Here is a 12,539-nt window from a genome sequence, read left to right as displayed (position 1 = left end):
CTGGCCTCAAGTGATCCTCCTGCCTCATCCTCCCAAAGTGCAAGGATTATAAACGTGAGCCACCACACTTGGCCCTGAAATATAATTTGGATGTAATAATAAAAATCTAGATAGCAAAAGTGTTATACTTCATCTTTTGGACTGTGGTGGTAATGAAGTTTTAAAGTTTTAAGTATATTTTCAGTATTTTCCAGTACTCATTTAATCTTTTTTCTTATGTACATGCTTACTCTTGCTTAGGTTTGTTTTTAGATGTTAGGGTTTAATCATAATGAAAGCTGAGTCTGAGCCTCCTCTCACTGGGATTAGCTTTTACTTTTTACGCTACCATTGCCAGGAACCTTTATATAATTCCCTGAGAGCCATTATGCTTCATATTACATCTTCTGGCATCCAAAAGCCTCTTCCATGAGTGATCTTGCTTTTTTCCAATGTTATATAAGGTAGATGTAGGTCTCTGTCACCTGCTGAATGCACCACTACTCATTCCCCTTATTAAATCCTCTTAATATTGGCTCATTCCTTTAAGAACCTCTGGTTCTATTTACTGCTTTCTTACGTAAGATAATATTTTATTTTGTTACTTGTTATTGCTAGCAAGAGTTTATTCATAGTTATTGGGCTCTCATATGTGACTTTAACAAGAAAAACTCTAGATTGTAAGATATTTGAATAAAATAATATTTAGACTAATATGGTACCAATCATGCACTCATTCTCATAGATTATACCACTAACATATTTTATATAGTTATGCTTTCAAAAACACCTCATAGGTTGAAAAGTGACCAAAAAGTATTATGGAGGATATTAAAGAGTGCTAATGTTAGCTACAATTTCTTAGAAAATTTAAGATCAATTGTAGAAGTTATTTTTTAAAAGATTTGTTTCAAAAGTGTTTGAACACTGTTCTGTATGTATTCTGCCAATGTATATATTTTCGTTGATACCTGATGAAAAAGTAGCCACTCCAAGAACCCAAGAAACTTACTTTTTAAGTCACCTAAAGTTATGTGCCAAACATTGAATAATGTAGTCAAAGCTCTTTCAGAAGGAATTGGTCCAGGTGGTAAAATGATTTGGGGTGAACAGACTAAGGTAATGACTATATGGCCTCCACAGCCTTATGGCTTCTTTCACATACCATGCAACAATATATTATGATAGCATTTAAAGTCCACCAAAACCTACACTGGGTTTCAGAAATATGGGGTAAGTAATGACTTTCCTGTCCACTTACCTCTAGTATCTGATGCTTTACTGTTTCATGCATATTGTCATTTATTTCTTCAACTAATTCTATAAGGTAAGGTTGGCACACAGTCTCCAACTTCAATAAAGCTAAGAGACATCTAATTCCAGGCCTCTTCTTACAGAAGAAGAAATTGAGAAAGGAAATTATAAAGGGGTACTGTGACTTGCCCAAGGTCAAACAACCTAAGTGTCAAAGCCTTGACTCCAAGCCATGTGCTTTTTCTTTTTTTCCATTATACCTTCTTCCTCAAAATAAACTATAACATGAATGGTGGCATGTTCTAGAGATGATAATTTAAACATTTGCAGGTTTGAGTAATATTTTAACATGGATAACCTAACTAAATTGACACAAAGGTCATTACTCTTAAAAAGAATTTTTTAGGCTAGGCATGGTGGATCACACCTTAATGCCAGAGTTTTGGGAGGGCAAGACAGGAGGATTGCTTGAGGCCAGGAGTTCAAGACCAGCCTGGGCAATGTGGTGAGACTGTGTCTCTAAAATAATTTTTTTTTAATTAGCCAGGTGTGGTGGCATGTGTCTGTAAGTCCTAAGCTACTGAGGAGGCTGAAGCAGAAGGATTGCTTGAACCCAGGAGCTGGAGGTTGCAGTGAGCTTTGACCATGCCACTGCACTCCATTCTGGATGACAGAGCAAGACCTTGTCTCTAAAAAATAAAAATAAAAAATTTAACTTCACCCTTCACAGAAGAAGCATACTAAGATTTCTTGCATGTCATAGAGTATTAACTTTTTAATAGGAAAAACTGGTCATATTTTTATAACTAGTTGAGGATGAATATGTTGAGAAGAGGAGATAACCTGATTTCAGAGGGATATATTTTGTTCTGTTTCTTAAATTTGAAATATCCAGGTTATTTTTGTCAACACTGACAATTAGTGATACTAAGTTTAATATAGATTTCTCTACAAAAAAAGCACCTTATCCAAAACAGTCTTAAAGCATATGTGAAATATATTGCTGTTACTATGTCTTGATAGATTATTGTGGTCAAGTTGTAACATAACAGGGAAAGTAAGTAACAACTAAAAACCATTTCTAATGTGCTTTTATCATTATTATTCTTACTTAAAAGGGAGCCTGGCTTCTTAACTCTTGGCAGAAATTAACTCATTTTCCCCATTAAAAAAAAGTGTATATATACACACACACTATTTGGTTAACTGTGTCAAAAATCTTGAAAATATGCCAGATGAAATAAAACCAGCTATATTCTTTTTAATCTAGCTAAATTATATCACATACAAGATCTTATGCTGAGTTTATAATTCTAACCATTGGAATTTATATTGCGATACCCTGATAGAAGTGTTTACACTATGATGATATGGAGCAGCAAATGTCTCTAATGCACAGTCTCTGTCTTCCAGATTGGGTTTGCTGTAAATGTTTAGGCTTTAGGCCCTGCACCTTGGCTAAAGATAAAACTGTTCTACTCGAGTGTTTGCTAGACAAATGTGTTTATTTTTCTGAAGCAAAGTTTTCTTAATATTTTTAATTATGTAGTTTAGCTGATTATTTGTCCTTAGTCTCATTTGGAGGCTTGAACTTTTGTCTTCAAGCTTATATACAAGAAAAAAAATTATATTCTTCTATTGATTGCTTTCAGGAAGGCATTTATTACTGAAATATAATATGTATTGGTATGAGTTGGGATAAAATCCACCATCTTTCATGTGAAGCAGCAGTAAAGTGAAGAGATGAATTTATAGTTCCAGCTCATATTTATCACACCATTTATTTTTTCAGAAGCTACTGATAAACTTAAAAAAGGCTACTCTTGTACAAAGCTATTTAAGACCAACATTGTTGCGTTTCACTGAAAGTTGAAAAAGTCTAATGTTAATAATTGTGACCTTAATTTCTTGTTGACATATGCAGTATAATCCTTTTGATTATTTCATATTGTCTATTGCTGCTATAAGTGCTCTGCTACTTATACTGTTTCCAATAAAACCAAGGCATGGAGAACTTAAGAAACTTGCTGTTCGATCTCAAGTACATTATGATATAATGGTAAAACTCAGAATCCAAATCATATAACTTCTGCTTGAATGCCATCTGTGTATTGGGTATTTTTACCCGGTTCTAAACTGCCTCAGTCTTAATTATCAATGCCTTTGCTGCTGAGGATCTTACCTCTACTTATGTCAGGTTAGATTTTGATGCAGATATATATTTATTTGTCTAAAAACTATAATAGTAAGGGTGCTTTACATTTGGTACAAACTTGACCTTCAATTATGAAATGATAAATTTTTGTGAATCTATGCAGCATCTGAACCAATGGGTTGCAAACTCAAGCAGCTACATGAGTTAAACAGGTTACTTAAATGAGTGGGTTAGTTGAGGGCAGTGGTGAGATAGCCAGATTTTTAGATGGTAGCAAATAAATTTTAATTATTTTAAGCCACAGTAAGGGCCACACAAAACACAACTATGGGCCTTCAGTTTGCAACCTTTAATAAAATAGTTTGTCTTTTTCCTGCTCTTCACACCCCTCCAAAATTACACATACACTAATTTATTGGGGATAGGGAGCAAGTGGTTTAAACTGTTTCCAGAAAGTACAATTAAGTGTAGCTTTCTATTTTGGGAAAGGCTTGTAAAATGTATTTGAAAAGTAATGTTAACTGATCTAAAAGATCATCTTCCCAAACCACACTTGAGCTCAGTTTATGGTGTTTACTTTCTGTCAAAACTTAGAAAAAAATATTCACAGTTAACTTCCATCATGTAAAATGTCTGTCTCATTAGGCATTAAGGAAGCATTGGTCAACAGGTATAATGTTGTTAGATTATAAGGCTAATGTGAATGTGGGCATGACCTCCCAAATAGATCAAAGACTAATCTCTTTGACAGTTACAAGATGGCAGAGCTTGCCTTGGGCCTTTTGCTGGTGCACATTGAAACTATTTGTTTGGAAAGCATGCCTGAGGGATAAGAATGTGTTTATAAGGATGAGCAGGTAAAAGTAAAAGGTTGTCTTTTGACATTTCAACTAATCCCTTCCAGCCTTTGGTTTACTTAACATTTAGGCTATTTGCTGGCAGGAGAAACTGGCTTTTTCACATATGCTGTATGTCATTTTAAATTGGGCATTGATTTTCATGCTTGATAATCCCTAAGTGTACAGTGAAATAGATTCTGATGTCATTAAAATAAAGTGTACTCACTTTCTACCTTTTCTTAACCCTTAGTTTTGCTTTTTCCAATTAACTGTGATCTCACAAAGTAATTTTTATTATTGATTAATTTTAAAAATCTGTTTATGTAATAAATATTTCCAAGTTAACCTTTACATACTTCATTTCAGGGTTCTGTTTTTTGTTTGGGAGTTTTTTGGGTTTTTTGTAGGTTTTTAAACTTTTTATCTAAAATAAATTCCCCTGGGTAAAATATTGGCAGTATTTTACAGGCCATTTGGAGTGTAAAAGGTGTGTGAAAATTTGCAATAAATTAAAATAATGTAGTCATAGAGAAAATTTGAATTATGTTAATGAAAAATAAAAGACCAAGGAGATAAAATTTTATTTAATCTAATAGTTGCTACATTAGCTCTAAATATTCCATTTATAACTAGTACTTCCTAGAGCAACTGTTGTCTTAGGAACAGTGACCATTATAATGTATCAGTCTGTCCATGGTGTAGGAAATTTTGAAAACACATAGCTATTATGTCTGACAAAGTAGCTGTCAACTTTCTTTGAGGAAAATATTGTTGAAGAAGAGAAGATGCTTTAGTTACATTTTTGAGAGATAGGTAGGAAATACATATATTTTTCCCAGCTGGACAGAATTTTTAAAGTATTTTTTCCTCTAAATTATCATATGCTTTATTGCTGAATTTCCAGGAAGGGTATTTACATATCATCTAATATTTACTATGGTGTTATATTATCATTTACTACTTATGTTGTCCTAAAAAGCAAAGTTGGGCCGGGTACAGTGGCTCACGCCTGTAATCTCAGCACTTTGGGAGGCCAAGGTGGTAGGATCACCAGGTCTGGAGATCGAGATCATCCTGGCTAACACAGTGAAACCCCCTCTCTACTAAAAATATAAAAACTTAGCCGGGCATGGTGGCACACACCTGTAGTCCCAGCTACTCGGGAGGCTGAGGCAGGAGAATCACTTGAACCCAAGAGGCAGAAGTTGCAGTGAGCTGAGATCGTGCCATTGTACTCCAGCCTGGGCGGTAGAATGAGACTCTGTCTCAGAAAAAAAAGGAAAAAAAGCAAAGTTGGCTGGGTGTGGTGGCTCACACCTGCAATCTCAGCACTTTGGGAGGCTGAGGTGGGTGGATTACCTGAGGTCAGGAGTTCGAGACCAACCTAGCCAACATGGTGAAACCCTGCCTCTACTAAAACAAAACAAAACAAATATATATATATATATATACAAAAATTAGCCAGGCACGGTGGTGTGTGCCTGTAATCCCAGCTACTTGGGAGGCTGAGGCAGGAGAATCGCTTCAACCCAGGAGATGGAGGTTGCAGTGAGCTGAGATCGCACCACTGCACTCCAGCCTGGGTGACAGAGGGATACTCTGTCAAAAAAAAAAAAAAAGCAAAGTCTATGTCCTTTATATTCTAGTTGTAAAGTTTCATTTTAGAAATTTGATAGATTCTTTTGAGGGAGTGTAACATAAAAAGGGTGAGGTTTTGAGTTTTTAGATTTTTGGCTGGGCACAGTGGCTTACGCCCGTAATCCCAGCACTTTGGGAGGCCGAGGCAGGTGGATCACAAGGTCAAGAGATCGAGACCATCCTGGTCAACATGGTGAAAACTTGTTTCTACTAAACATACAAAAAATTAGCTGGGCGTGGTGGCACACGCCTGTACTCTCAGCTACTCAGGAGGCTGAGGCAGGAGAATCTCTTGAACCTGGGAGGCAGAGGTTGCAGTAAGCCAAGATCACGCCACTGTACTCCAGCCTGGCGACAGAGCGAGACTCCGTCTTTTAAAAAGAAAAAAAAAGAAAGAAAGAAAAAAGCTTAGATTTTACTCTTATAGTAAGATAAAAATTTTTACCTCCCCCAATTTGAAAGCTGCTTTTCAGAAGTATACTGTTCTCTTTTCTTTCCTAAAGCATATTCTTTTATTTAAAAAGGTTAATAGTGGCTGGGCGCAGTGGCTCATGCCTGTAATCTCAGCATTTTGGGAAGCCAATGTGGGTGGATTACCTGAGGTCAGGAGTTCGAGACCAGCCTGACCAACAATGTGAAATCCCGACTCTACTAAAAATACAAAAATTAGCTGGGCATGGTGGCAGGTGCCTGTAGTCCCAGCTACTCGGGAGGCTGAGACAGGAGAATTGCTTGAACCTGGGAGGCGGAGGTTGCAGTGAGCTGAGATCGTGCCACTGCACTCCAGCCTGGGCGATGGAGCGAGACTCCGTCTCAAAAAAAAAAAAAAAAAAAGTTAATAGTGTTATAGACTACACTGAAACTACTTTGTTTTTTCTTGAGTAGGTTTACAATTTAGTAAAGTATTATTAAGTAAAATAGAGGTCACTTGAACCTAAACACTGCAACACCATGACACTCAATTAGACCTAGACAGCTACTAAGTGACTAGTGACTACTAACTGCTGGTGGGTAGTATGTACAGCATGGATACAATGGACAAAGGGATGATTCACATCTGGGTGGGATGGAGCAGGATAGCATGAGATGTCATCATGCTACTCAGAACAGTGGCAATTTAAAACAAATTATTTCTGGAATTTTTTATTTAATATTTTTGGACCACAGTTGACCGCAGTTAACTTAAACCACTGCAGATAAGAGGGAACTACTGTATAAGTTTTGTTATAAGAGGGAACTACTGTATAAGTTGCTTGGGAGCCTGAGGTGGGGGAATCACTTAAGCCCAGGAGGTCAAGGCTGAAGTAAGCCATGATCGCACCACTGCCCTCCAGTCTGGGTGACAGACTGAGGTCCTGTCTCTCAAAAAAACAAGACAAAAAACAAATATCTCCCTATTCCTCCCTTCTTTCTCCCCTTCCCATCTGCTAGTGTCCTCTGTTCTACTTTTTATTTTTATGAGATTAACTTTTTTAAGCTTCCACGTATGAGCAAGAACATGTGGTGTTTAACTATGTTTTTTATTTATTTCACTTAAGGTAATGTCCTCAGTTCCATCCATGTTGCTGTGAATAACAGGATTTCATTCTTTTTTATGGCTGTTTAGTATTCCATTGTGTATATGTACCACATTTTCTTTATCCAGTCATCTGTTGTTGGATACCTTGGTTGATTCCATATCTTGGTTATTGAGAATAGTGCTGCAATAAACACAGGGGTGCCTGATGTCTCTTCAATATAATGATTTTCTTCAAGAAAGTAACTCCACATATCTTTATTTAGGCTTCTACTACAAAAATACACAGTTGGCCCTCTATATTTATGGGTTCTGCATCTGTGGATTCACCCAAGTGTTAATCGAAAATATTTGAAAAAAATTGCTTCTGTACTCAACATGTGCAGATTTTTTCTTGTCGTTATTCCCTAAACACTACAATGTAACAACTATTTGCATAGCTTTGCATCATATTAGCTACTAAAGTAATCCAGAGATTATTTAAAGTATAAAGGAGGATATACATAGGTTATGCAAATACTAAGCCATTTTATATCAAGGACTTGAGCATCCATGGATTTTGGTATCTGAGGGAAGTTCTGAAAGCAATCACCCATGGATACCAAAGGACAACTGTACCATTTGATATACTTGTCTTGGAATACTACAGTTGCACCAGATTATTGCCTGAAGACAATTACTAGGCCACAGTGCAGGGAGAATAAACTCCAACAGAGCTCAGTGGTCACACTGAGCTAAAGTGATAAAGTTTAGGGAAAGCCCGTGGCAGCTAGAATTTGCAAGGCAGAGTACTAGAGAGGATGGAGCTGCATAGAGAGGAAGCTCCAGGTATCTGCATTGGCGTCCCCTTGAGTTTTTGGTTCAGTACTGATAGGCATATACATGAGAGGAAGCTACATATGACCAATAAGTAGGCAGAAGAATTCCTAGAGTTCACAAATATCTGGGAATAGTTTGAGTTCCCAGCAGCCAGAAGGGAAAAGACTTCATAACACATGGGGTACTTGATACAATAATCAGTAGAGTTTCACCTTTATATGGGGGATAAAACAGCCCTAGATTAAAGGCTGCTCTTGACTTTCCCTAACAAGGGTCAGCCTCAAAATAATGAACTGGTTCCAAGGACCCTAACTGCATTCACAACAAAATCCAGTAACCACTGACTTAATGCTCACTATGTCTAGTATCAAATCAAAAATTAGCAGGCATGCAAAGAAGAGAATTTAACCTCTAATACAGAGGAAAATCAGTCAATAGAAACAAAACCAGAAATGACAGAGATGTTAGAACTGGCTGGCAGACAAGGATTTTTAAAATACCTTATGTTTTATGTTCTGTAAGTTCAAAGAAGATAGAAGAAAACATAAGCATACTGAAAAGAGAAACAGAAGCTATTTTTTAAATACCTATGTGAAATATCTCAATATGAAACAAAAAATACACTGGATGGATTAGACACTGCAGAAGGAAAAGTTGGTGAACTTAAAATCTTAGAAATAAAAATTATCCAAAATGAAGTGTAGAGTGAAAAAAAAGAGTGTCAGTGATATGTGGAGTAACATAAAGTAGTCTAATAAAGTTGTAATTGGAGTCCAAGAAGAAGAAGAAGTGTTTGGAGGCAGAAGAATATATATATTTAGAGAAATAATGGCTGAAAAATTTTCAAGTTTGATAGAAACTGTAAGCCTACAGGTCCAAGAAGCTTAATAAAACTCAAGCAAAATACACACAACAGCACATTATAATCCAATCCAAAGTCGCTAAAAGGGGAACATTACAGAGATAGGACAATAGCATATTTTTTCTTCAGAACTATGCAAATCAGAAAATAATGAGAAGCCGTTTTTAACAAAAGAAAAAACCTGTCAATTTAGAATTCTTGATCAAGAGGGACAATCTCTCAAAAATGAAGATAGTGAAGGCTTTTCAGAAAAAAAACAAAAGCTCAAAGAACTCATTGCCAGCAAACCTGCACTACTAATATTAAAGAAAGTTCTTCAGGTAGAAGGAAAATGATACCAGATGGAAATTTAAATCTACATAAGAAAATGAAGAGTGCCAGAAATGGTAAATCTGTGGGTAAATCAGTATCTCTTAAAAGATAATCTTTTGGGACAAAATGGAAATCTGAATAAAATACGTAGATTATTTAATACTAATGTATTAATGTTAATTTCTTAATTTGACATAAGCTATAGTAATATAAGATGTTAAAATTAGGGGAAATTGGGTAAAGGGTATAAGGAATCTCTGTACTATCTTTGGAACTTTTCTGTAAATCTAAACTTATTTCAAAATTGTAAACTTATTTAAAATTAAAAGATAATGTACTGTTTAAAGCATAATAAAATGTTTTATGAGTTTATAGCATGTATCAAACTTAAATACATGGCAGCAATCACATAAAGGACAATAAAAGGAAATAGAAGTATATTGTGGTATTTTTACATCATATGTGAAGTGGTATAATATTATTTTAAGGTAGACTAATAAGGATGTATATCATAAACCCTAGAGGAATCACATACACACAAAGACATAGCTAAGAATCCAGTAGTGGGAATAATATGGAAGCATTAGTGGGGGGAAAAAAAACTTGATTGATCCAAAAGATAAAAAGAAAATGGGACAGATAGGGGGGAAAAAAAAGCAAGGTGGTAGTCTTAAACCCAATCATAACAATAATTACATTAAATGTAAATGGTCTAAACATTGCAATTAAAAAGCAGAGATTACCAGACTGGATAAACATGAAAGAATGAACTACTCATAAACCTTTCAACATGAATGAATTCTAAAAGTATACTAAATGAAAAAAGTCACAAGTCATTACATAATATATGATAATATTTATATGAAATTCTATAAAGGGCAAAACAGAAAGCAGATCAGTGGTTGCCAGGGCCAGCAATGGAGGAAAGAAATTTACTATAAAGGGATAAGAAGGAACTTTTGAGGGTAATGAAAATGTTCTATAATATAATGGTGGTTATATTGCTATATATGTCAAAACTCATCTACTTGTACACGGAAAATGTATGGATTTAATGAATGTAAGTTCAATAAAACTTTGAGATCACACAGCTGATTATTTATATGCATTACATAATTTAAGGAATGTAAAGCTAAATAAAACTGTTTTAATGAAATGAAAAAAATCAGTACTGAAAAACAAAATAAAATCTCTACCCTAAAAATGTGTATATTCAAACTGTTAGAAGTTAGTATGATGTTTAAAATGAGCTTTAATTATCTACTACATTTTAAAATATAATTTTAAAATTATTAGGTTGAACTAAAACGACGATACAATGACCACCATTCAAAATTGAGAGGTCTTTTACCTGGCCGTCAGTGGTATGAAATTCAAGCATACAGGGCCTTAAACCAGGCCCTTGGTAGGTAAGTGGAGTGAAATTTAATATAATATAATATTATCTGTGACAGGGCTATATATATTAAGCTAGTTTTGCTACTTTACTCTTTATAATTAATTTGGTAAAATTTTATTTAACTGGAACCATAGGAATAGGTATGTTTTCAATAATAGCTGTCGCAAGTAGAATTTGAAAAGAGTAAATAAGTTATTCCCAAAACAAAACTCACAATTTGCTATTGTTTTAGACAGTCTCACTCTGTCGCCCAGGCTGGAGTGCAGTGGCATGATCTCGGTTCACTGCATCCTCCACCGCCCGGGTTGAAGCAATTCTCCTGCCCCAGCCTCCCAAGTAGCTGGGATTACAGGCATGTGCCACCATGCCCAGCTAATTTTTGTGTTTTTAGTAGAGATGAGGTTTCACCATGTTGGCTGGGTCTGAAACTCCTGGCCTTAAGTGATCCACCCACCTCAACCTCCCAAAGTGCTGGGATTATAGGTGTGAGCTACTTGGGAGGCTGAAGTAGGAGGATTGCTTGAGCCTGGGAGGTGGGGGTTGCAGTGAGCCGAAATCATGCCACTGCACTCCAGCCTGGGCAACAGAGCCAGACCCTGTCTTGAAAAAAAAAATAATAATTGAAGAAGGGTTAAAACAAGCCATAATCATGGTCCTAAAGAATTAACGCCTACTAAACATTTAATCATGATACTCCTATTTCTAAATATTCTTGCCCATTAAGATTTGTGCTTTGTGAAACTCATTTTTAAATCATCATTTTATACAGTCATGCATCACTTAATGACAGGGATATATTCTGAGAAGTGAGTTGTTAGGCAATTGTACTGTTGTGGGAACATTATAAAATGTACTTAGAGAAACCTAGATAGTATAGTCTACTATACATCTAGGCTATATAGTATAGCCTATTGCTCCTAGATCACAAACCTGTATAGCATGTTACTGTACTGTAGACAACTGTAACACAAGGGTAAGTAATTGAGTATATAAATGTAGAAAAGGTACAGTAAAAATATTATATACAAATACAGTATATTAAAAATGGTACAAATGTACATGGCACTTACCAGGAATAGAGCTTACAGGGCTATAAGCTGCTCCAAGTGAGTCGACCGAGTAGTGAGTGAATGTGAAGACCTAGGACATTACTGTACACTAACTGTAGGCTTTGTAAACACTGTACACTTAGTCTATAGTAAATTTATTTTTATTTTTTCAATAATAAATTACTGCGAGCTTACTCTAACTTTTCTTTTTGAGAGATGAGGTGTCACTGTGTTGCCCAGTCTGGTCTCGAACACCTGGGCTCAAGCAGTCCTCTCACCTTGGCCTCCCAAGTAGCTGGAACTCCAGGCATACGCCACTGTGCCCAGCTTACTGTAATTTTTTTACTTTATAAACTTTTTATCTTTTTTTTACCTTTTTGACTCTTTTACAATACTTAGCTTAAAACACAAATTATTCAGCTTTACAAAAATAATTTTCATATCCTTATTCTATAAGCTTTTTCTATTTTTGAAATTTTTGTGTTTTTTTTTTTTTTACTTCGTAAACTTTTCTGTTAAAAATGAAGACATGGGGAGCTCAATGGTTGATGCCTATAATCCCAGCACTTTGGGAGGCCAATGTGGGCAGATCACTTGAGGTCAGGAGTTCGATACCAGTCTGGCCAACATGGTGAAACCCCGTCTGTACTAAAAATACAAAAATTAGTTGGGTGTGGTGGCAGGTGCCTATAATCCCAGCTACTTGGGAGGCTGGGG

At 35.8% G+C, this 12,539-nt stretch overlaps 2 protein-coding genes across 4 annotated transcripts in view; one reads left to right on the top strand and one right to left on the bottom strand.

The window, feature by feature from the left end:
- Positions 1-12,539, bottom strand: part of PTRH2 (peptidyl-tRNA hydrolase 2) — a 1,137,200-nt gene that overhangs the window by 820,301 nt on the left and 304,360 nt on the right. The gene's annotated exons all lie outside the window — the stretch shown is intronic.
- The window catches only part of BRIP1 (BRCA1 interacting helicase 1), a 176,950-nt gene that overhangs the window by 133,642 nt on the left and 30,769 nt on the right, over positions 1-12,539 (top strand). For both annotated transcript variants that reach the window (XM_050764650.1, XM_050764651.1), the window contains one exon: positions 10,671-10,783. In XM_050764650.1, coding sequence (XP_050620607.1) covers positions 10,671-10,783 — 113 coding nt within the window. The remainder of the gene's footprint in view (positions 1-10,670; positions 10,784-12,539) is intronic.

Source organism: Macaca thibetana, chromosome 16 (genome assembly GCF_024542745.1).
Source record: "Macaca thibetana thibetana isolate TM-01 chromosome 16, ASM2454274v1, whole genome shotgun sequence".
Lineage (NCBI taxonomy): Eukaryota > Metazoa > Chordata > Mammalia > Primates > Cercopithecidae > Macaca > Macaca thibetana.
Note: the sequence above shows the minus strand (reverse complement) of the source record. Positions and strands in the feature narration are given on the sequence as shown.